Source organism: Microtus pennsylvanicus, chromosome 14 (genome assembly GCF_037038515.1).
Source record: "Microtus pennsylvanicus isolate mMicPen1 chromosome 14, mMicPen1.hap1, whole genome shotgun sequence".
Lineage (NCBI taxonomy): Eukaryota > Metazoa > Chordata > Mammalia > Rodentia > Cricetidae > Microtus > Microtus pennsylvanicus.
Window position 1 is genome coordinate 54,129,497 of NC_134592.1, and position 26,937 is coordinate 54,156,433.

Here is a 26,937-nt window from a genome sequence, read left to right on the forward strand (position 1 = left end):
AGATCTTTCGCTGTAAGATTCTGCTTGTTTCATCCATTCGGGATATTTGCTTTGGAAGACACAACACACAGCCGAAGAACTATGACTAAACAGCTTATTTGCTAAGAGAAACCAATCTGAATTGGCATTAAAGTATGAGAACAGTTATCTGATTGACTTCTAATTATTAAAAGTGATTTGGTAAAGAAGGAAGTACACATAGCTCATGTTTACAAAATAGCCTAATTATTTTTAAAAGCAATACTAAGTAATAAGTATACGTCTTAACTAAGCAACATTCAGTCTCAGTTTCCCTAAATTACTTCAGTTCAACAAACAAGCACACCCCAAGTTCAGTTCCCTGCAGCCAGGTAGGGCAGCCATAGCTGACTATGACTCCAGCTCCAGGGGATTGGATGACCTCTTTGGCCTCTGTGGGCACCTTCACTCATGCGTACATACTCTCCCCACTATACCTATATACATAATTTAAAAATATTTTAAAGAGGAAATGCTTATAGGTATATAATAAAATTATTTCCTAATAAAGAGTTCTAACAAATAATAACGATTCACAATTCAAAAGAAAAAATGTGAAAAGGCAATTCACATAAAAAACAAAATTGTCAAGAAAACTCCCCCCCCAATCCCATAAAATTGTCAAATCTTATTTTCAAAGAGATGCAATGCATACTATAGTGAAATAATTTTAACCAACAGAATTGGAAGGTTTAACAATTTACTAAATAGGGATGAAAGCTCGGGGAAAGTGCATTCTCTTAGATAAGTTGTTTCATGAATTTTACAAAGAGCAATTTCATAATATTTAGCTTTTGACGTTTAAGACTTTGCTTTCTTAGAATATATCCCATTGATCTATCCTCAAAAATATAAAATTGGTTTGGGCATGGCTGTTCATTTTCAGAATCATTTATAGTTAGTAGTAAATTTAAAAATCCCAAATTATTCATAGAACTTTCTTTCTCATCTACAAATGAAGATATTTAACTTTGGTGCTAGGAATGAATTTATGGCCTTCAGTAAGCTGAGAATGCACTAACCCCCTAAGTACGCTGTCAGCTATCACCTAATTCCAGAGTCAACACAACCACAACACATCTTTATGGATTCAAGGGTCCACATGTAGTTCGCCTATAACTGCCTACAGATATGGAAACTTGCACAGTACAACAAGGGATTACTGATGTTTACGTCACAGAATGTACTGGGCATACTTGATAAACTGGAAAAGTGAGCTCTGACGCTGGCATTCTACAGTAGCAAGGTCAAGATTACAATGTTGTCTTTTTTTTAGTTTTTCAAGACAGTGTTTTCCCGTGTAACAGCCCTGACTGTCCTGGAACTCATTCAGTAAACCAGGGTGGCCTCGCACAGCCTGCCTTTCCCTCCTGAGTGCTGGGATTAAAGACATGAGCCACCACTGCCCAGCCAGAATGTTGTCTTAAAGAAAGTCAGTTGGACTCATAATTCTAGTAAAAAAAAATTATTAGGTTTTATAACTGTATACTTTGTACATGGTAGACTGAATTCATTTTTGCATTACAACATGGCTACAAGTCTTTGGGAATCAGGAAGTAAATGTGGTGGTTTGAAAGAAAATGAACTGTAAGATGTTGGACTCTCAGCTTTCCCCAGCACCATATCTACCTGTGTGCCACCAAGTCCCACCATGATGCTAATGGACGGAACCTCTGAACTGTAAGCCAGTCACTCCAATTAAATATTTTCCTTATAAGCTGTCTTGGTCATGGTGTGCCTTCACAGCAATAGAAACCCTAACAGAGACAGAAGTTGGTACCAGGAGTTGAGTAGCTGTGGTAGGCCTGACCACGCTTTTGTTTGGAGGCTTTTAGACTTCGGTACTTTGGGACAGGAAAACAATGGAATGCTTTAAGCACTGCTTAATGGGATATATTGGTAGTAGCAAGGAATACAGTGGTGCTAAGAGTTATTTAAATCAAGAGGTTCCAGAGAAGAAGAATTTTATAGTATATTACCTAGAGACCATTCATGTGATATTTTGGTGAAGAAACTGGTTGTGTTTTGCTCTTATCCAAAGATTCTGCCTGAGGCTAAAATGAAGAATTCTGAATTAATTCCATTGGCAGAGAAAAATCTCAAAACAGCCTCATATAGACTCTGTCTTGTGATTATCAGTGGTAACTCTAGTGAAGATTTATAATGAAAAGGAGCAAGCTGAACAGGGTATATTAAGAAACGTAAAAAAAGAGTAAAGAGGCACCAGGAAGTGGAATGGAGCTAAATCCTGTGTTCAAGGAGATAAACGGATTAAGAAATGGAATAAAGGGAGTGGTGCAGGGCAAGATCCCACCCAGCTAAGTTTCCAACTTGTGAAAAGGGATTAAAGAAAAGCGTAGAGCCAGGTGGGGTGGTGCACACCTTTAATCTTAGCATTCAGGAGGCAGAGGCTGGCAGATCTCTGAATCTGAGGCCAGCCTGGTCTACTGAGCAAGTTCCAGGACAGTCAAGAACAGGCAGTGGAGGAAAGCACTGAAAACAGAAAACTGGTGAAGATATAATTGAATATGGGGGCCATGTTCCAGTCCTGGCAAGCAGCAGAACCTGGAAGCTTCGACCACGTGGTTCGGACTTCAGCGTCAAGGATCAATTAAGAAAAGCTGCTGAGGCCAGGCACATATCAGGGATGTCCTTGCATGAAAGCCTAAAGAACCATTTCATGAAGCTGTGAAGGTGAAGCCTGGACTGCCTTGGAGACCTCCAAGATGTTGGAGATGCCAGAGTTTTGGAACACCTGCTGAGAAGAACAGGGTATTCAATCAGCCCAGGAGGAAGAAGTGTGTTGCAGTCAACAAAGCTGAAAGGAGTTGGAGATCTGAAGAGCATTTTGACTTCAGACATGGAGATGCAGAGTTTGGAGTTTGCCAAGCTGGTTTTTGTTCTTGCTTTGGTCCAGTATTTCCTCACTATGCTCCCTTCCATACATTTGGAAATGGTAATGTATATATCCTGTGCCATTATATGTTGGAAGTATATGATCTGTTTTTAATTTTGATTTCATTGGGGATTTTAGCTAAGAGATTGTATAAAGCTCAGAAGAGATTTTGAACTTTAAACATTTAAATACATTTAAGACTATTATAGGATAGACGGGCTTTTGAAGTAGGACTGAATGCATTTTTGTATTATGATATGGCTACATGCCTTAAGGGGCCAGGGAGTGAAATGTGGTGGTTGGAAAGAGAATGGCTCTGAATGGGAGTGGCACTGAGGGAGGTATGGTCTTGCTGGAGGAAGTGTGTCACTATGGAGGCAGGCTTTGAGGTCTCATACATGCTTTAAGCCATGCCCAGTGATTCAGACCACTTCCTATTGCTTGCGAGGTATAGGACTCTCAGCTACTTCTGCAGCACCATGTCTGCCTGCATGCTGCTAAGAGCCACCATGATAAAGGTCTGAATCTCTGAACTGTAAGCAAGCAATCCCAATTAAATGTTTTCCTTATAAGAATTGTTGTGGTCATGGTGTCTCTTCATCGCCACAGAAACCCTAACTAAGACAGTGTCCTTTATATTTTGGGGTTAACCAATGGTCACCTAACTGGATGTAAGGCCTGATCAACAGGAAGGAATGAAATCATGTTTGGTACTGTAAACCTAGTCAACTACTCATAGAACCTACAGGAGAACCCACTGTTACCACTTTCCTAGTCAATACAGTTTCTATTTGCAGTCTAGTTATCCTTAAACACATAGAAAAGTATGACTCTCACCCCTCATCAAAGAAGACCCTCTTTGCAGCAGAGATTAAGACAGAAGCCATAACTGGTGAAAATTCAGAGAACAATAGGGAGTGGCACTTCTGTCCCCAGTTACAACAGGCCCTACACCTAAGACTCGGGGACCACAAAGGATGAGGGCGGCAAGACTGTTAAGAGCTAGAGTTCCAGGGCATCAGCTCTAAGATAGCCTCTTAAAAAAAGAAGAGAAGAAAGGAAAACAGGAAAAAAGGAGGAAGCAAAGTGAAGGGATGAATAGCAGGAGAGGGTCTGGAGGATTAGGAGTGAACACAAAACCTGCTGCACGAAATTCTCAAAGAATAAAAATAAATTACTAAAAATGCGCTAAAACTTGGCTATTGCTTACTTAATGACTAATATCCACATATAAGCAAGTACCTACCATATTTATCTTTCTGGGTCTGGTCACCTCACTCAACATGTTAACTAAGCTACAGTCCATAGGCCCCCAGAGGCTAGATACAGAGGAAGAAAGCAGAGGGACAAAAGGACCTCTCTTGGAGGTGGAAAGAGTTCTTATTGGTGGACTGGGGGACAGGACATGGACACAAGAACAGGATCAGGTGGGGAGGGGAGTGGGACTGAGGGAGGAAATACAGGGAGAGGACAAGTGCTCTTCTCTGCTGAGCCCACTCTCTAGTCATTATTCTCATTAATGTAACATTGGGTGCTCACACAGAGGAAGATGAAGTACACCAACGCCGAGCACAACCTAACAAGGGAATACATTTGTTTAAATTCACTAAATCAGTAAGTTGTATTATTAGGTCAAAATATTCATATTTACTTAGTTTCCATACATTGTAGTAAGAACCAAAGGGCTCACAATAGCTATTTGTTAGCAAACAAAGGCAGAAAATGAATTCATTTTAAAATTCAAATGTTAAAATCCAAATACCATGCCATAAGCAGCTCTCCACAGAACAACTAAACTTTCCACTACTTTATTTCCATGCTAAGACGAACAATATACTTCTGTAAAATACAACGATTTAGCTTCTCCTACATACCTGAAGACAACCTCATAGATCTAGTGGCTATTAGCAACTGTATTCAAAATGTTACAAAGCAATCAATGTAAATTATCTTCTTTTCATATGCTGAGGCAAAGAGGTGCTTGAAATACTACCTAGAGAGTCATATACTGCTATTAAAGAGATTCAGAAGTCAGGGTAGCTGAGGAATGTTGGTGAAATACTGCTAAGGTTTTTGATCATTTTAAAGCCAGAAAAGTTTCAATTAATGGTGGAGGAGGCAAAACACTGATTTTCCTAGTGTCAGGTGAAATGCAGCCAGCTGGAGCAACTGGTTAGTTTTATTAAGGTATCTTATTAAGATGGCTTATTAAGCTCCTCACCATTGTTTTCAGAGAGCTTTATACTGATACCAAACTTTAAAATGTAGGATTCTTTCCTTCCTAACTTTCATAAAAGTCATATATAATTAGCACTGAATGAAATTTTCTAATGTCAACATTTCAAATTTTGATTAACAGGGAATACAAATCAACCTTATTCAAGTTTAATTCAAAAGACTAGCAACATCCTTTGGGAGACTAGTAGAGATAATATATCAATGCAACTTCAAATTTCAGACTAAGCCACAGGCCTACAAAGTAAAGTAATATTCAACTTATTAAGCTGGCATGGTGACAGACATTTTCTCTGCCGGATTTAACTTTGATTCATAAAACCATACATTCTCAAATTGAAATGAACATTTAGGGTCATAGAACCCTTGCAATGACATATATGTTTTTTTATTTACCTACACTCTAAAAGATGATTACAATGAAGATAACACAATAGTTGACAAACAAAATCTGTACATAGACAGTAGTAACTTTTCTGTACAGCAAGCATGAGAAAGTGTTGTCCAATTTTAAAGGCCTGGAAGAACCACCGATCCATCAGACCTGTTCTGCTGTATGCAATAACATGCAACACCATTCACCAGAAATCACAGTAAGGTGGGATAACTCAGTAAGTTATTGCTTACTGATGAATTAGGTCTATTTCCTTCAACAGCTGTGCTGCTGCTTCTATAGGGCTGGAACTTCTTAGGGCTAGAGCTATGCTAAAGTGAATGAGATGGTGAGTTCATCTTAAGATGTAAAGAGATGCAAACCACTTCTTGATAAACAAGACATTTTAATAAAACATTTTTTTCTCAATATTTTTAAAAATCAAAATTAATTTAAACCTCCATAATAAACACAAAAATTTTACCTTAAAGATATGTCTAACTGTTCAACTTTGCAAAATGACATTATCATCTACAATGTTAACATTCAAAAAAACCACACAATAAGGTCACCAAAAATTTTACGAATTACTCCTCCTAGCATATTGTCTCACTATGGGACCTGCCTCAGCCTTCCAAGCTCTGGGCTGTAGACCTGCGCTAATACACTCCCAAGTAACTTCTTACTAATTACCTGGCTCTTGAATTAATCCTACTGAAGGTTACCAGAGGATGCTTTATCTAATTCTGCATCCTATCTTCAATTAATGACTGATATTTTTCTGTACAAAAGGATTTTTCCTTTTAGTAACTATCTTTCTTTTCTCAGTGTCTCCGTAGGCTGTAAAATATAAGAGTTCAACATGACTATAGTTCCTTCTCCAAAACTAAAACTGTTCCAAATCTGCCAAGATTGTGTCCTTCTCAATACCAAAGCATATATAAATGAAGCATAATCTGACTTCAAGCACAAATGATAATCATACTCACTCATAGTCTCAATTTCTTTTATTGAGAAATTGTTATAAAAATCTGCACCACAGGCAAGGATGAACCTACCCTGAGAGTATGCAGGTACTGCACCCAAGGAGGGTGGCCCCAGTAGCTTGACCTGACCTCCTTGGCTAACACCCAGGCCCACAACTGCGACTTGGGCTGAGCCACCCTAGCATATATCCCATCTAGGTACTGCTGGAGCTAATAAAGGAACTGGTCTTGCAGAATGATACCCACAAGATCCTCAAGACACAGGTACCTCAGAAGAGCTCTAGTGAAGATCCAGTGAGAATGGTATGCCAAAATCCAGAGCCTTGAACTAGTCCAATGACTCACTGCAATGAACAGTTGCCAATCAAGCTAAAGGGAAAAAGGGGAACACTATATCACACACTGAAGCCTCCAACGGCATCAGGACAGGTTAAGAGGTGATGGAGGGCAGGAGAGAAGGAGAAGCAGGGATTTTGCTGTTTTGGGTGTGTTTTTATTTTTTTCTTTTTTGGGTTGTTTTTTGTTTTGATTTTGTTTTTATTTTTGCTCTTGTTTTTATTTGCTTGCTTGCTTTTTTTTGTTTTGTTGTCTTTTATGGGGGGATGCAACAGGGATGGGGGAATATGGGGGAATTTGGAAGTTAACAGAATTGGTGTGCATGATGTGAAACCCTCCAAGATTTACTGAAGAAGAAAAGAAAGACAAAGTGTGAGGAAAGAAAGGAACTAAAATTTGGGCTACATCCACCTATGCTTGTAAAGGATCTTAGTGTATAGAGCTTAGAAAAATATTTTAAATCATGAGTTCTTATTGATAGTTCTGACTCAAATGTAATGTTGAAGTACCTTTTTCTTAATGCTACTTATTTTTACAGTTAAAACCTTGCTACCTAATTATGATACTATTATTTACTGCTTACTTGATCAATTCAAAATATAAAAATGTTTCAAAATGTTAGTACCAACTATGAACAATAGGCATCCTCCTGAATATTAACCTTCATCAGGCGATGAAAGGAGACAGTGACAGAGACCCACATTGGAGCACCGGACAGAAATCTCAAGGTCCAAATCAGGAGCAGAAGGAGAGAGAGCACGAGCAAGGAACTCAGGACCGCGAGGGGCGCACCCACACACTGAGACAATGGGGATGTTCTATCAGGAACTCACCAAGGCCAGCTGGCCTGGGTCTGAAAAAGCCTGGGATAAAACCGGACTCGCTGAACATAGCGGACAATGAGGACTACTGAGAACTCAAGAACAATGGCAGTGGGTTTTTGATCCTACTGCACGTACTGGCTTTGTGGGAGCCTAGGCAGTTTGTGTGCTCACCTTACTAGACCTGGATGGAGGTGGGCGGTCCTTGGGCCTCCCACAGGTCAAGGAACCCTGATTGCTCTTCGAGCAGATGAGGGAGGGGGACTTGATCAGGGGAGGGGGAGGGAATGGGAGGCGGTGGCGGGGAGGAGGCAGAAATCCTTAATAAATAAATAAATTAAAAAAAAGAGTGTAAAATATATGATTGTTTTCATTTCCTTTGAACCTCAGGATATATTCCCGTGAGGATATGCAGAGTATGATGACTGAAAGTTCTTCAAGATGGGGTGACGACTCAGAGAGAGGTATTTGCTGCCAATGCCTGGTGACCTGAGTGTGACACCCAACACCCACATAAAGGTGGAAGGATGGCGAATCCATAAATCTGTTCTCTAATCTCCATATATGTGCCATGACATCTGTGCTCATCCTCATCATGTGCACATGCAAAATCCTAAAAATGAAGAATAAAAAATACTTCAGCTAATTACCTTCTCTTTACAAGAATCTTATTGGTTTGATAATATAGTTACATATGTTTATCACTTTTAATTTATTTTTAGGTTTGACTTTTTTCCTTACAGATGTGATTTAGTTTCTGATTATGTACAACACTGATATGGTTCTAACATTAAAACGAGAGGCAATATTGTCATTGGTTTCTGGTTAACCCTCCTGTTCTCATTATTCCAGTGTAAGCAATTTGGTTTTTTAAGTTAGCAATATGTCTTGGACACTACTCAAGCTCAGCTTATAGGCACCCTTCTTATTCTTTTAATAGTTGCATGGTGTTCTCCTAGGAGTATATATTATAAGCTACTCTACTATTCGGGTTGTTTTCACTTGCTATTAGTGGTAGTAATTTTTGAGTTATTTCATATTTATAGAGACATATATTCATGATAGAGCTCTGAACCTAATTTTCCTCAAAGGATAAGTGTACATGTTGCCTGCTGTCAAATCCTCCTCTTTGGATTTCTGTTTTGCATTCCCACAAGTAATATATAAAAATGTATATAACTTTTAACTTTCAGTTTCTAAGATGTATGCTTAAAAACAATCTCCTTCTCGAAAGGCTAAGACATTATTATATTATTACGATTTATGGATCCAAAGATCAACTTGAAATTTAGCATCTATATTATGGTTTGAAGCCAATCAATGGCTTATATTTATAGAGCACAGTTTTCTTCATTAAACTTCTATGAATATGGATATCTGATTCTTACAGCTATACTTACAAGCACAGCAAGCAACTCAGTAGCTCCATTTTCCAGATGAGAACACTGAGTGATAACACAGTGTTAATTTGTGTTCCACAACATGCCCGAGAGCAAGTCAGTGTCCGCGAATCCACTGAGGTTTCTATTACATGTGATGCTGCATTCCCTTTAACTTGCAGCTCGAGTTTATCACATAACCCTGTAACTTGCTATAAAAGATTTAGTGATATAGACAGTTATAACTAATTCACAAATAGGAGAAATAAGAAAATATTTTTTATTTTCAGCTTATTTTAGATATATATATCTTCATTGTTTGGGTTTAATTTAAGAACATGATAAACTATCAAATCTAGTAAGAAAGCTATGCCTGACAAAAATAGGTCATATTTTAATTTAAAGTGAGACTCTATTATATAATGCAAGTAACAAATTTTTTAAATATGATAAATTTTCTTTATTATATAAAAATGCTCAATTTCTAAGGTTTTATAATATCAAGTGTAAACAAGCCAAAATACAATTTCAAGACTGGGTCAGTGTTTTAAGGCCTCTTCTGTACTAAACAACGTCTCTTTTATATTATGAAAATGTAAGACAAAGTTCTATTCGTGTATAAAACCGTTTAACCTACTGTTTTAACAGTACTGCTTCATCCCTGTCAAACGGCAACATATCCATCTACCAAGTGTTTCCTAAAAATATTAACAGATGACTTTAGTCAGCATTGTAAACTGAATCCTTAAGCGGAAGTCATGAGATCAATGTGCATAAATATAAGTCTCAATTTCGTCTCATTTTCATAATGCAAACTACTCAACACTACACAAGTCCGTATGTTAAAGATGACATTTATTTTTGAACTTGAAAAATAAAGACATTCGACCCACATGGAATAGGTACTCTTTTTTATCCTTTTTTAAGACACTGACCTGTATATTCATCTAAAACTTAACACCGCATCTATACGTTATTAGATCTTTGTTTTGATCTATTAGTATTCACCAAAGTGCCATTTTATAAAACCGCACGCTGAATAGCCACGGCTGGAGGTAACCATCTGCAGCTTTAGAGGCTGCCTTTGAATCAGTGAAAAGAGCTTTGTGTTTTCATTGCCAAGTTTGATTCCTGCAGTCATTAGGCATTCCCCTCAGATCGCATCAATGAAACCGTACTCTCTTACGCCCATGTGTTAAATTCTCTTCTCCTCATGGTTTCCCTTGCCAGTTCTACTCAAGAATGACTATTGGGTCTTAGCCACATTCTTCTCACAGCTGTGTTAAAAAAAGAGCACCAGAAAGTCTCCCTAAAACCCATATGTGTATCTGGTCAGCTCTCTGTCTTAGGGTCACCTCACACTGTGGTGTGATTATTCAGAGATTCATTCTTGTTCTTGAACTGCGCCTCTCCCATCACTCTGGGAAAGATTAGGCCCTCTGAGAGTCAGGAATAGAGAACTTGGAAGGCGAATGTGAAAACACATAACTCCATTTAGAAAGAAGATTAACTTAAGGAAAATTGCGGAAAATTAAATGTTATATTATTCTCATATATCTTATAAGATAAGGTAAAGAGAAATCACATGTGCTTATGCACGCTTTCAGAAAACTTCAAATGAGAAAGTAAAACATCACAATGTTCTATAGAATGTTACTAGTTTGTATAACTACCAAAAATTAAATTATTAAGTTCTGAAATATTATTAAGTTCTGTGCAGTTCTTTGAATCTTAAAATTTTAGTTCCAGTCAGCTGTTATACAGAAATATTTGATAAAGCAATATAAAAAATTATTCGTTATACTTTACTTAAGTTCAGAATAGATAGGAAATCTGCCTCTGTTGAGTTTAATATATAATAATTGGGGTTGGAGAGATGTCTTGGTGGTCAAAAATGTAGAACAATGTAAGAAAAGAAAAAATAAAATTCAGCTGGCATTCTATATAGTACTGTTAGAGTTCTTTTCTTTTTGAATGTAAAGCATCAGGAATGAAGTTTAGGTATATAATGTGCTCATGACTTCACCATCTAAGTTACACTGAAGCAAGCAAAGACTTTTTTCTTTCTATGGATTTATTGGGACTATCTCTGTCCCAAAAGGAAGCAGTAGTCAACTACTGAATGTTGGAATTGGAATGAAAGTGAAACTTAACTGTGGGTTCAACTGAGTTCATGTGGAAATTTTAAACGATTGTTTCGGTATCAGAGTTTCAATGCAGCTTTATCATAGAGTACACGCTGACTTATGTAAAGTTTCATGCATTCTCTATTCTACTAATATACAGTATATACAAATTATGTGTTTAAAGCAAAGGAAGTGGAAGTTCTGAGAGTTATAGGATATATGATCCATTATACCAAGCATATTAAATATAATACAGCACCATCCAAACAGGAATGATGTAAAATTAAGGTCAAATTTCTACAACAGCTTCATTCCCTTTACCAGCGATTAACTTCATCAAGCAATCTTTTTATAGAAAACTTAAAACACTTTTTACATATTATTTATATCAGTTACTAAACCATGCTCAAGTAAGATTTGTAATTTTATAGAACCATGCAGAAGTAGTGCATCCCATTTAAAGTTAAACAGTAGGAAGGTCCTGACCGCACCTAAGAGCAGAATTAAAGAAAATGATGCTAGGTAGAACTTACATTCACATGTATGCGTTAAAGCAAAAGTCACATAAAAACTCCTATTTTTCCGCCTATCAATTTCTAGTCAAAATGTACGTGATTATTTAAGTAGATTTTGTAACTGCCCTAGGTGCAAGTCTTATCTCTGACTTTTTAAATTACTGTGGTACTAGGATTAATGAAAAGGAAGGAAGGAAGGAAGGAAGGAAGGAAGGAAGGAAGGAAGGAAGGAAGGAAGGAAGGAGTGCATTGTATATGTCTCATCTTTGACTTTTGATCTTTTTTCTTTTATTTTTTTCTATTGTGCTTTCCTAAAACATGTTTATCTATTTTAGCTTGCAGAAATGCATATTAGCTCAATTATAATAGACATTTCTGCATACCACTGGAACACAGCTTCTGAAATGAAGAAGCAGATCAAATGTCAGAAGCAGCGCCGCAATTTAGCTTTTTAGCTCCTGCTTTCTTTTCTGTTTCCACTCCTTCTGAGGGCTAACTATTAGGGTCTGTCTTAGGCGGGACAGTACAGGGTCTTGGATTCTTTGAGCTCCTTTCTTACTTTCTTTTCCACTGGACTCTAATTCTGGGTTAGGAGCCAATCCTAGTAAGCCCCCATTAATCCTAGCATAGTATAAAGGAGAGAGCCAGAGAATTAAAATTATGTTTCTTCTTCATGGTAAAGTCAGGGATTTCCCCAAAGACTAAGCTGTGGACGGACTCTTCAGTTTACAAAATAAATGAATTCAATTAAACATCTGTAGAGAACTGCGTATATTTCTGCACACAATGAAATAGATCTAAAGAAACTTACACTGAGTATTGGAGTGAGGAAGGCACTCGAGTAGATAAATATATACTGGAATTGGTAATTTTAATAAAACATATACTTGCTTTACAGAGAACAAGATTGATAGGTTTGGTAAGTTAAATATGTACTCAGGTAATTTAAGAACAGGCTTAAACTTCACAAACACAGACTCTCACAATGTACAAGACTGCATCATGTGTCTGAGACGAGAGACAGGGTATCTGGATGCTCTTCAGCATCTCGCAGTGTCTTGGGACTCATCTGAGTTCATTTTCCACATGTGAACGATAGAAAAGATGAATCTAATGTGATACAGATATAGAAGGTGCTGATCTGGGAGAGCATTTGAAAAGACGATCGCTGCCGGGTGTTTTTTCCAGAAAAGTTCTAAATGCCAAACACTAAACACATTTGATGAGCTACTTTAAAGCCAACATTTCCTAGTCTATTATTTGTGCTGATGCATCAAAGGCAACTTTAAACATTATTTTAAATACTAATTTACACCGTATGATGAGTTGAGAATTTGTAAAAATGCAGTCTTTGATTCAATTCGTGAGCATTCATAATATTAATATCTGTCTAATGCTGCCATGGAATTAAAATAGTCCACCAAAAATTTATATGAAAAATATCACAGGTAAATTTGACAAGGAAACACTGTGTTGAAGAGACCATGGAATTAAGAAAATGTTCTCAGAGACTTTTCACATTAAGTTACTTGAGAATATTTTTACGTAAACTATTTCTCCTTGTGGTCAAATCAGATTCTTGAGCAAGTAGCAAAACAGAAACGTGTAGTGAAGTCTTCCGATGAAAACAGTAGGCCTTTTCTGGTTTTCGTTTTAAATCAAGAAACTGTGGAAATGCTCGGTTCCCCTTCCCAGCACCAGAGCCATCTATCCCGCTTTATAATTCAACCTGCAAACAGATTAGGCCGCCGAGTTTGTGGAAAGCATGTTTGCTCTATGCTAAGAACCCTCGTGGGACACGGTGGTGACTCCCCTGACACTTTGAAGAGAAGCGCACACAGCTCTTACTCATCAGCAGGGAAACCAGGCTGAGAATTCACAATTCCTTTGTAACATCAACTTCTTCATAGAAATCAGTATTTGGCTGAGGGGCAGGAAAGACTTTGTTAGCTTTGCATGGCTTCTTTTCTGTTTCCCTGTCAATATCACTCGAGAAAGGCTGTATGGTGTTCTCAGAGACAACTCTAAAAATCTAGCAACTGAAATATTTTATTCTAATCTTTGATATTTTGATAACCCTATAACATTTTAAATGAGAAGAAATTATGTAAATTTTAAGCAACTGATTCTTTTTTTTTTGAAGAAAAGAATGAACAGAAGGTTCTGAAAAGCTAACTTTCTAGAAAATATGTTTAAGTGTTTAAAAACGTCTAACATCCATTTGCCCGACTTATTCGTCACATAGTTACAGCCCACGAGGGAATCTGAATTGCAGTGCTGTAAATCTGGCTTACAGGACAGACGATCTATGACAAAAATTATTTAAATGTAAAAATTCAGAACTCCGAGAGGCTGTTTCACCTTATCATGATTGTCATCACGCTTAAGTGCATACAGCTTGGGTAGGCTAAATAGGGCAAATTTTATTTTATTAAAACCTTTGGCAGTTTCGCTTTGGGCTACAAGAAGCATATGTCTGCAGACAGAAAATAAAGTGTTGTAGACAACATCACTGCGTCTCAAATCCTCACGAGCGTAAAAGAGTCTTTTAGAATGGTATGTCTATTTTCTCTATAGTAAACAGAGATTAGAGGTCGTCCTTAGAAAAACTATTAAAAGATATTTTCATCACAAAGTTCTTGTGCTCTTCACCTGCTGTTTAGCTCTCTATACCTCTACAAACCTCCTCTCTGCAGCACCTACCTATCAGAAGCAATCGAAAGGCTAAATCACTATGTGGTATTCATCAAATCGAAGTACATATATTCAGCAAAATTTCAAAGAAACATAGCGGGCTTCACCCAAAGAAATGGCTTCTCATTGCTGAAATTTTATATTTAAAATAAATTTGTGTTTATATATGTGTATGTATGTATGTCTCTGTGTGTGAAGTTTAGAAGAGTGTCAGATCTCATGTTGCTAGAGTCACAGGTGGCTGTGAGCTGCCTAACGTAGGTGCTGGGTCTGAACTCAGGTCCTCTGGATGAGCAGCAAAATGCTCTTAACCACCGGACCATCTACTTGCCTTTGAAATATTAGATCTTATGACAACTGGGTCAAGAACTATTTTTGAACATAGAGGTTTAGCATTCATTAATTTTTATTTTATAAGCATTTCTAAGTCATATTAAGTATGGTAGTTTTATACAACTTTTCTTTCCAGAAATACTTTTAAACTTTAAAAAGTTCAGAAAATAGCAAACATTTATAACTGAAAAAAAAATAAAATATAAAATTTAAATTTTAAACTTAACAATATTAGATGACCTCACATCACTATTAATGATGGTGTTAGGTCTTAAATGTAATTAAACTTGATAGAAATGGTTGGTTAGCACAAGAATTATAATCTGGTCATCAAGTCCCAGTTCCTTGGGGAGTTGTGGAAGATCGACAACAAAGGGCTCCTTTTTCTAGAAATGCACTGGGCTGGGAGAAGACTCCTATCTAGGGCCTAAATCGATCAGAGTTCACATGAAAGTGCTCCACGTGCTCCTGACCTGGACAGCGATTGGCTTTATTTCACTGTTCTCTCTAGTTAATTGTTAGGCTCTCCTGTTGGTGAGCACTGTGGAATGCCTATCTTACAGGAGCATCTGCACAAGATTTTGGAGATGGCATATGAAAATGGTGTCTGTGTCTTGGGAAATTTCAGAGAGAATAGAGTGCAACAAACATTCAAAATTACTATAACACTGAATGACTAAAGGTTGCTAATACATGCACAGATTAAGAATGGTGAATATTTGGACTTGAGCTTTGTGCATGGCGATAGCTATGGATCTATTTGCATTCTTCTACATGTCAACATCCAGTTATGCCAGCACCATTTGTTGAAGATGCTTTCTTTTTTCCATTGTGTAATTTAGCTTCTTTGTCAAAAATCAGGTGTTCATAGTTGTGTGGGATGATATCTGGGCCTTCAATTCGATTCCGTTGGTAAACCTGCCTGTTTTTTATGTCAATACCAAATTGTTTTCATTACTGTAGCTCTATAGTAGAGTTTGAAGTCAGGAATTGTTATGCCTCCAGAAGTTCCTTTTAGAGGATTGTTTTGGGTATCCTAGGTTTTTGTATTTTTTTTTCTTTTCCATATAAAGTTGAGTACTCTTCTTTTGAGGTCTGTGATGAATTTTGTTGATGTTTTCATGGATATTGCTTTGAATCTATAGGTTGACTTTGGTAAGATTGTCATTTTACTATATTAATCCTACCTATCCAAGAGCATGTGAGATCTTTCCATTTTCTTCGTCTTCTGTCTTCTTCAAAGATTTAATGTTTTTGTCACACAGGTCTTTCACCTGTCTGGTTAGAGTTACCTGATGTGGGATGCCCTTCTGTATATGTGTTGCTTTTATGGGATAATGAATAAAGCTGTTTTGGCCAATGACTTAGCAGAGTAAAGCGTGAAATTCGAAGAGATGTATAGGGAGAGTAGGTGGAGTCAAAGATATGCCAGGTAGCTGTCAAAGAAGAAAGATGCCAGTGGAACCTTTCCAGTAGGCCACAGTCTCGTGATGATACATACATTAATAGAAATGGGTTAATTTAAGATGTAAGAGTTAGTTAATAAGAAATCTAAGCTATTGGCCAAACAGTGTTGTCATTAATGTAGTTTCTGTATTATTATTTAGGTCTGGGCAGTTCGAAAACAAACAATCAGTCTCCATTTACAGTTACCCCAAGATATTTTAATGTTATTTGTGGCTATTGTAAAGGGTAATGTTTCTCTGGTTTCTTTCTCAGCCTGTTCATCATCTGTATATTGTAGGGCTACTGAATTTTTTGGGTTAATCTTGTATCCTGACATATTACTGAAGGCATTTATCAGTTGTAGGACTCTCTGGTGGTATTTTAAAGTCAATTATGTATACTATCATAACATCAGTAAATATAGAAAATTTGACTTCTTCTTTTCCAATTTGTATCCTCTCGATCTCCTTTTTTTGTCTTATTGCTCTAGATAGAACTTCAAGGACTAGTGAATCAAAGACCTCAACATAAAACCAACCACACTGAATCTCATAGAAGAAAAAGTGGGAAGCAGCCTTTAGTGCATAGGCGCAGGAGACCACTTCCTAAATATAACTCCAGTAGCAGAGACACTGAGAGCAACAATTAAGAAATAGGACATCCTGAGATTGAGAAGCTTCTGTAAATCAAAGGACACAATCAACAAGACAAAATAACAGTCTACAGAATGGGAAAGGATCTTCACCAACCCCACATTGGACAGAGGGCTAATCTCTAAAAGCCACAAAGAACTCAAAAATCTAGACATCAAAAGAACAAATAATCCAATAAAAATGGGGTATAGACTTAAACAGAGAACTCTCAACAGAGAAACCTCAAATTGCCAAAAGACACTTAAAAAATGCTCAACATCCTTAGCCAGCAGTGAAATAAATGCAAAGCAAAACAACTCTGAGATTCCATCTTATACACAAAAACACTGATGACAATTTATGCTGGAGAGGACGTGAAGTAAGAGGCACACTCCCCCATTGCTGATGGGAGTGCAAACTTGTATAGCCACTTTGGAAATCAGTATGGCAGTTTCTCAGAAAATTGGAAATCAATCTACTACAAGACCCAGCAATACCACTTTTGGGTATATACCCAAAGGACGCTCAATCATACCACAAAGATATTTGCTCAACCATGTTCATAGCAGGAAACACCCTAGATGCCCCCAACTAAAGAATGGATAAGGAAAATGTGTACATTTTTATAATGAATTACTACTCAGTGGTAAAAAACAATGACATCCTGAAATTTGCAGGAACTAGAAAAACCAGCCTATTTGAGGTAGCCCAGACCCAGAAAGACATATAATATGTACCCACTCATAAGTGGCTTTTAGACATAAAGCAAAGGATAATCAGCCTACAGTCCACAACCTCAGAGAATCTAGACAACAAAGAAAACACTAAGAGAGAAATATGTGGATCCGCTTAGGAAGGAAAAAAAACAAGATGTCCTGACTAATTTGGGGACATGGGTGGCAGGAGGGAGGGTGAGGAAGGAAGGGAAGTGATAAAAATTGTATAGCTCAATTAAAACGAATAAAGTATAAAAGAATCATGAATATAATGATTAAATAGAAAAAACCCTCTTTTAAGATTTATTTTTCTTACGTGTGTTGAGCATTTTACCTGCACATATGTCTATGTACAATGCATGTACCTGCTGCTGCAGAGGTCAGAAGAGTGTGCTGGATCTCTTGGGACAGAGTTACAGGTGATTGAAAGCTCTTGTGAATGTGCTGGCAAATGAACTACGGTCCCTCTGCAAGACAAAGTGTTCTTAGCCCCTGAGCCATCTTTCCAGCACGAAAGAGAAATCTTAAAAACGCCTATCACAGGAAGAGTATTAGAACAATGAGGGAAGGCCTACCTTTGGCTTCATATGTCATGTTAAGGTGTTAGTGCTTTACCTTGTAGGGAGTGAAGGATACTTGAGAGATTAATAGGGAAAAATAATATCTTTTTGTCAAAGTAACAATTTTTATTGATTTTATTGAGCTCTACATTTTTCTCTGCTCCCCTTCCTGCCTCTCCCTTCCCCTTCAACCCTCTCCCATGTTTCCCATGCCCCCAATTTACTCTGGAGATCTTGTTCTTTTACTACTTCCTATGTAGATCAAATCCATGTATGTTTCTCCTAGGGTCCTCATTGTTGTCTAGGTTCTCTGGGGTTATGATTTGTAGGCTGGTTTTCTTTGTTTTATGTTTAAAAACCAATTATGAATAGGTACATTTGATAATTGTCTTTCTGGGTCTGGATTACCTCACTCAATATGATATTTTCAAGCACTATCAATTTGCCTGAAAATTTCAAAATGTTGTTATTTTCTCTGCTGTGTAGTACTCCATTGTGTAAATGTACCACATTTTCCTTAGCCAGAACCTGTAAACAACCTAAATGTCCCTAGCCTGAAGAATGAATATTATAGTCTTATTTGTGTTTTCGAGCACTTCATTGTGATGGCAGATTTTTTTATTTACTTTTTTTAAAAAGAAAACTATGTTCTTTCATTTTCCATACCAATCCCAGTTCCCACTCCCTTCTCTCCTCCCACTCCCTCTACCTTCCCTCCCTCACCTCATCCACTCCTCAGAGAGGGTAAGGCACACTGCTTTGAGGAAGGACCAAAACCCTCCCTATTATATCTAGGCTGAGCAAGAGATCTATCCAAAGAAAATGGGTTCCCAAAAAGCCAGTACAAGCAGTAGCGATAAATCCTGGAGCTATTGCCAGTGGCTCTGCAGTCTGCCCCAGCCATACAATTGTCCCCCACATTTAGAAGGTCTAGTCTGGTCCTATGCTGGTTCCTTCCCAGTCTGCCTCGAGTTGGTGAGCTCCCATTAGCTCAGGTAGACTGTTTCAGTGGGTGTCCCCATCATGGTCTTGACCTCTTTGCTCATATTCTCACTCCTCCCACTCTTCAACTGGACTTTGGGAGCTCAGCCCAGTGCTCTGCTGGGGTCTCTGCATCTGTTTCCATCAGTTTCTGGATGAAGGTTCTATGGTGACATTTAAGACATTCATCAACCTGACTTCAGGACAAGCCCAGTTTGGGCACCCTTTCCTCTATTGCTTAATGTCTTAGCTGGGGTGAGCCTTGTGGATTCCAGAGAATTTCTCTAATGTCAAGTTTCTTGCTAACCACATAATAGCTCCCTCAATCAAAATATCTTTTTTCTTGCTCTCATCTCTGTCCCTCCATCTGGACTATCCTGTTCCCTCAAGTTTTCCTTTCCCCTCCCCTTCTCCCATCCTCCTCCTGTTTTACCCTCCCTTCTCCCCTACCCCATGCTCATAATTTTGTCAGGCGATCTTGTCTATTTCCCCTTCCCTGGTGGATCTATATATGCTAGTCTTAAGGTTCATCTTGTTACTTAGCTTCTCTAGGGCCATGGACTATAGGCTCGTTATCCTTTGCTTTGTATCTAGTATCCACTTACAAGTGAGAACATACCATGGTCATCTTTCTGGGTCTGTGTTACCTCACTCAGAATGTTTTTTTTTTTTTCTAGCTCAAAGTTTTTTACACAAGTTTTCCTAACATTCATTTGACATTCAATAGGTAGGAAGTATCATGTAGAATTTTAGGGCTTATATGTCCTAAGAACTTATACGACCAAGCAATATAGAGTCCAGCAGGAAAAAAAACAAAAGCATATAAATATATAGTTCAGTAACTATATCTGGGCATATTGTAGACCAGAAGATTCCCTAATACATCAAAAAGAACCCTAAATACTATGGAAAAACAGAGAATACATTTTTCTTTCTAGGAAAGACAACTTTCTTTCTAGGAATAACAACTTTGTGGAGAAAATGTGGTAGAATTGGTCTTATATTAATGGATATGCTGTTATTAAAAATACAACATTTTATAATATTCTGGCACTGCACTAGGCATTTATATTATAATTGTATAATAAATTATACAATTTTTCTTCATAAGAAGGCATTATATGAAACCAGTATTATTTCTAACCTGATCTAGAAACTTTTCCTTATGGAGTAAGTAAATCTCTTAAGCAATTAGTAGGGATCAGGGATCGAAATCCAGAGCTACTTGATGTAACACTGAGCCCACATTTTCCTATGCTCAGCACTGCACTGACTCTCACAGGATGCACAATGTTCTTGAGGCTGGCAGGGAAGGCAAAGGGCTCCACAGAGAGAGATCAACATTTGCAAAGGCATCTAGTCCTGAAAAGGCAGAACCGTTCTGAGGAATGGATAGACAGTGCAGGAGAGAGGAGGGAGCACAGAACAGGATTGCTTAACAGCTCTACACGTCTCATTCCATCTAGTTCCTACAACACTGCTGAAGAAGGCATGCCACTGTGAATATCAGCGTGACGCTTCACAGTAAACTCCAAGTGCATACTTACACATTTTAAATCCAAAGTGTAAGTATTGAAGTTGCTATGTTCTATTGCTAATCATGAGTGTACGTCTTTATTTTTATTGTGGTTGTGCATCAGTTTATAATAAGAATATGGTAAATATGTGCCGTGGGCTGTGGAATTAGAAAATTACTTTTAACCTTAATGAGAACAGTTTTAGCCAGTTGCCAAGAATGTAATGAACTCCAGAAGCATATATAGGTATTGAAAAATGAGCAATGATTATTGATCATATACTCAAGAAATTTGGTTGTGAACAGAAAAAAGACCTTTTTTGTTCAAATTTTATACTGTAAAATGTATTTAGATATTTTCAAAGAATTTGCCTCAGTGAAAAAACTAGACTGTATAGAGCATCCTAAGCCCATCTAACACAGTTCTATTTGTGGTCTTTTCAGAGGAGAACCTTCCTAAAACCCCCTAGAATGCACAGACTGCTGCTCAAGCAACCATGATGAAGATACAAACTGCCTAATTTGTAGCTATGAAAATAAACATAATATATAAAAGAAATCCCCGCAATACTTCAAATAGGTCTTGTAGGAACTCAGAATAAAAGGTTTGAGAAGTAATTTCAATAGTTAGCTCTTATAAAATGTCATGTTGTAGTGTTAAATCATGTTAAAATGATCCTCAGATTGGTAGAATTCCATTATAAAGGTTTTATGTGTTTGTGGTTAATGTATAAAATAAAAAGGACATAATTTTGTCCAGTAGTTACAACTACCCAGTTTAATAACATGAGCTAACAATGATGATCTTCCCACTTTCTGGTATTCAAAAAAATAATCTTTTTTTTAAAACATGTTAGCTGGTGACATTTCCAACATTTTTTGAAACCTAACTGATCTCAAGAAACCAATGTTTTAGGGAATTTTAGTCATATAACAAAGAAGTGCTTACACATTAAAAAATTTAAATTTATAATTCTCTGTAGACTGTACAGACAGAATTAAATCATATCATAATGTCCAAGTTACTGATTGTGATTTACAATAAAATATATATTAGCCATCTATATATCACAACATTCTTAGCTTGTTAATGTACTTGAAAATAACTAGATATATAATGGCTTATTGAATTTGAATCTAATTTTTATACAGAAAATGCACAGGACTTAATTAAAAGCTTCAAGATACACTGTCTGCAAAGATTAAAGTGTGGAACCCTAAACGATTCCAGAATGGCTTTGCCCAGATTCACTTGAGTTTGGGTTATCAATTTAAATATAGTTTCAGAGATGCTGGGGAAATCGTTGAGACCACTTATTTCAACTAGGAAGTTAAAGGAAGTAACAAGCCTTGCTACTTGTGCATAGGATGTAGTCTTGAAAATAAAGAAACAAACAAGATGAAGGGAAAAAGCTGTGCCGGCAACAAGAGGTGATTAAATTTGTGAGTGAGGATGTGTGCTGTCCACTATACAAAAGGATGGGTTGACAAGCCCTAGTCCATAAAGCGTCCTCAGAAAGCACTGCTACAAGATTCAAGTTCCATAAATTAATAACGGACGTCTTTGCTTGGGAAAGTGTTAGCATTCTGTGCACCGTCATAAGGACCAGTTGATTATGCAGCTTTGGCTAAATTTTAATAAAAATGCAAAGAACCATCAAAATAAACAAATATAATTATGCACTCTGAAGGCTGCACTGAATACTTTTAAAGAACAACACAGGAAAACTAATTTCTCTGTACGGGTTCAGTGCAGTGAGAGGCCTCAGCGACCAAGGTCCCAGAAGATCTCAACTCCATAAACATGACAGCGAGGCTCAGTGAGTACAGCCCATGGCAACATGTCTGTCTTTGCGAATACCATTGCCTCTCAATGTGGGGTGTGCAATGGTTGAAGCACCATGGCCTCCCTTAATTGGTCAAGCCCACTTATTATAAACAATTTTTCCCAATATTATAGTAACAGTAAGTCTCAAGAAAACAATTTTTTTTCATATCAAAAAGGATGTGATATGTAACCTAAAAAGTTCATTTTGTTCACTTTTTCCTTAAAGCAATAGTAAGTATTGCAAACAAAAACCAGATATTGTTTGGTTTCCAAAGGAAAGTTGTTTTGCTTTGATTTTTTTTAAATGTTTCATGCTTTTATTTACTTACTTCTGAACTTTTTCATTGGCTGCTTGGGAGACCTCGAGAGCACACTGAAGCTGTAATTCCATGCTTGCTTGCTGAGTCAGAGCCTGCTCAAGTTGGGTGGCCAGTTCTTCGTTCTGCTGTTGAGTGATGGAAACAACGCTCTCTCTGTTTTTCAAGGCTTCTTCATAGGTACTAAGGGCATGGTTAAACTGATCCTTCAAGTTCTCTTCTTGGGATAATGATTTGTGTAAACTGAGAAAACATAAAATTACAATTATAAATATCTAGGCTGACTGTTCAATCATTTCTTTAATAAAAAATATTCATTTGGAATCCCCACTTCTAAAAATCAATATAGAAATACCTAAATAGGTTTTTTTTTATAACATATTATTATAATTGATCATTGTTCTGTAACTCTGTTACTTGCCAAGAGCTATGCAGACAACTGGTTATCTGTGATATCAGAGCACACAGAAAGATGCTGTAAAATGTTAATTTAATTATGTCAGTGTAAATATTACATTCAATTTTCTTTTTAAAGGAATAGCACAGAACTAGAAAATAAAGTATCTCTAGGTAAATAAAAAGTATAATAAGCTGACTGCAAAGATGTGAGAAGAGAGTGGACACCAGTTTAGGAGATCCAGGGCCTATCGAAGCCCTTAATGAGAATGAATGAGGTTGGTGCAAATATCCGTCAGCCTTATACAGACACGCAGCGGAAATATGAATGAAGGTAAAATCAGCAGTCAGATGGTATGTATTCAGATATATATTTTTATGGTTAATGATTCTTATAATAAATACATCTACTCATTAAGCGATATGGAGGAAGAGCATATAAATTAAGACTAAATGAATGCAGAAGAAAATGCAGACAAATAGAATCCTAAAATGCTAAAGGTCAGATCCTTGATATGTCATTACACCCACCACCTGAGGTTATTTTGAAATGGCACCAAGCACCTCACTCAATTAAATAAAGACATTTTGAAAATATAAATATTTAATAAGGGAAATTTAAAATCCACATAGGAGATGTTCTTTTTTTATTAAATAAAATCATTCCGGTATATGCATACAAAGGAAATGTCGACTGAAGTGCAGGAAGTACTACAACCACTGAGCTATATGACACAAGTTGATAATATGAATGAAAGCTATTCGTAAAGCTGCAAAACGCTAAAGGGAGAACCTCAGTACTGGCCTAGCCCGGGTCTGACGCTTCATCTAAAACTGTTCAGATGAAAGTGATTATAAATTTCTTCTTTTCAAGTTACAGATAAGCCTTTATAGTCGCCTCACTGTGGGATAGGTATCACATAGAAACAAAGACAGTTCGCATATCAAAAAGAATCATTTCAGGATTTGAATTAATACCTAACAGTAGAGATTGTTGCTAAACGCTGGTCAGTTGGTTATCCCGTGTAAAATCAGAGTGATGTGCAGACGGCTATGTGACTTTACATCCTAGCCCACAAAGGCCACCCACTCAAACTGCCTGACAAACACCCACATTCCACCAATGTTGTTAAGGAGAAGCAGTAGCTATAGTGCTCTTTTAAAAATAATATCACTAATATCATGCAAAGGCATCTCATGTGCTCTGAAAACAAATCTCTAAAATAACAAATTGTAAGTTTTAACTCACTAAACTTGCAAACAACCCTTGTAAAGAGCTTTATTTACTGCCTTTGTTTTATGAATGAAGACACAGAAACAAAGAGAGGCAGGCAATTTAATCAGTCTCATCCCCCTAGCAGAACCCACAGTCTCTTCCCACCTCAACCCCAGTTTGTGCACTGCCTGGCTCTTCTGTGCTGGCCACGTCTACAGAGCTCCGCATCATCTGGCCTTTCTACCTCGTCCTTCAGCCAGTTTCTTAAGCAGAAAGCTGTTCCTGCCCATGGCATTTGCTTGCACTGTTTTCCCTCCATGAAACTCCTACTCAGCAGGGAGGTTTCAGTGTAGATACTGCTTCCCCTGGCAAAATATCAAGACTCTCCAAACTTAATGGTTTTGAATTGTTAGTTCTTTGACAATTTCATACAAGCATGGAATGTGTTCTGGTAACTCTCTTGCAAGCCGTGTCTTATCTTCCAGCTACTTGTATCAACCTCATTTCCCCCTACCTGTCTCTTTCCCAGATGCAAGGCTTTGAATTTGGTTGTGTTTCCTGACCCTCTTAGTTTAATCACAGCCGCCTGGTGGGGTCACGAGTGGGCACACAACCAAAGGCAAAGGCTATCCCTCTCTGTGAGTCTGGCAGTTCAGAAATGAGTGGCCATCACCCATTCCAGTGCAGATCCAGTGAAGTCATCTGCAGTTGTTGAGCGGTTGTTATTATAATGGCTGTGTTCAGAATTTGGCATGTGGCAATACAGTGTTTTTGGAACCCTTTCCCTTATTCTCTGGCCTTTACATTCTTTCTACCTCCTCTTCTGCAATGCCCCCAGAACCTAGGAGGGGATGATATTAAATGCCTTGTTTAGGGCTGAACACTCCACTGTCGCTTCATCTTTTGTGTAGCCCTAAGTCTGTAATCTCCACAGTTCATTGGAAAGAGGTTTTTCTGACTAAGATTGTAATTATCTATGTGCCTAAACACACACACACACACACACACACACACACACACACACACACACACAGAGAGAGAGAGAGAGAGAGAGAGAGAGAGAGAGAGAGAGAAAGAGAGAGTTTAGAAGGAGGTTTGATTCTATGTCAGTTTAGCTAAACAACAGAATTAAATCCACTGTTACTGTAGGACAAACTCGTGTAGCCAATATGAAAATCTATGAAATTCCTCAAAAAGCTAAAAACAGAACTACCACACGTTTATTCCTCTTCTGGTAATATATCCAAAGACATTTATATCCTACTATTGAAATACTAGCTCATCCATATTTATGGCTACTGTATTCATAATAATAGGAAATGGATCAGTCTAGGTGTTCTTCAACTGATGAGTGGATAATAAAAAAGGTGGAACATGTACACTATAGATGGAATTGGCCGGAAAATAGAGGAAACTGTTAAAGTTATACACATGCTTTTTGTGTCCCTGCATTCGAATCTCTGGTTTTGTGTCTTCAGCGTGGAGTTCCTGTAGAGCTCAGAAGTCTAGAAAGAAGCTGTGGGGAGAGGGATATTTTAAGGGAGAAGGGATACTAAAGCAAAGGTGATATGAAAGTAGAGAGGTGCAATCTGGGAATGGAGAATTTAAGAAACTGGCAGGATAGGAAACACTAGGGGATAAGTAAAGAAAAAAGGCGATATATATAAAAAAAACTATATGGAAGCTACTATCTTATAATCAACCTAAAAATTCATATATACAAACAAACAAACAAAATGTTGGGGAATGGAGATGCCCTGAATGGCTTATAAGAGCTCCTCCTAAAAGCTGTGGGTTATTAAACAAAGAACTCAGCGCCAGGTATGTTTCATTTCCTTATGAGGACTTGGTTAGGAAAGGCCCCCTAGCAAAACAAGCTCTTGCCACGTTTTTTGGTTGTCCACAATGACAAGACGGTAAGATCCAATAGCTGAATATACCACTTACCCTAGTTGTATGAAATAGAAAAATGAAGGTAAAACTAAGCTTGAAGCCCTTCTTTGCCAGACAGCTGTTACAGTGCAGGAAGGGGCTATGAGGTCAGCTGGGGAAGAAGAAAGGGAGGCATCAATTTACCTACTTAGCTGTGATCCCTAAGAACTACAATACCAACCTGCAGGCAGGAGGTGCCCACTTGTGCAATAGTGGCAGGATATCTGAGGGTAACCAACCGCTCTCTATTTAGATTAGAGACCCACTCCACAAGAGGGAATCTACACCTGGCATTGGTATTGTAAACTCATTCAAAAAAAAAAAAAAGCCCATGGCAGACACAGAGGTCATAGTCCGTAAGGGGAAACTAATATTTAAATTTTGATGTTTTCTCCACTAGTGTGTCTCATAATCCTACTCTTGTATTTTTTATAACTTATTGTAATATATTTTCTCTCTTATTTTGTAGTTTACTTCCCACTAACAATATACTAATATTCTGTTATTAATTATATGGTCAATTTTAGGTAAATGTTAATTTTAAGTTCTACTTTATTTTATGAGAAGTACATATTTATTAAGAACTTAAAAAGTTAAATGTTTATACTTCAAAAAAATTTTCCTATATGAACCTAAAATAGGGAGAATAATAAGTAAAGTAAAGGGAATATATTCTCAGCATCTG

At 37.4% G+C, this 26,937-nt stretch overlaps 1 protein-coding gene across 2 annotated transcripts in view; it reads right to left on the bottom strand.

The window, feature by feature from the left end:
• Mipol1 (mirror-image polydactyly 1) overlaps positions 1–26,937 on the bottom strand; it is a 240,282-nt gene that overhangs the window by 11,761 nt on the left and 201,584 nt on the right. The window contains exon 10 of one of the 2 annotated variants that reach the window (XM_075947988.1): positions 22,721–22,951. In XM_075947988.1, coding sequence (XP_075804103.1) covers positions 22,721–22,951 — 231 coding nt within the window. Of the gene's footprint in view, positions 1–22,716; positions 22,952–26,937 lie in introns of those variants that run through there. The other variant, XM_075947989.1, reaches the window with a different exon arrangement.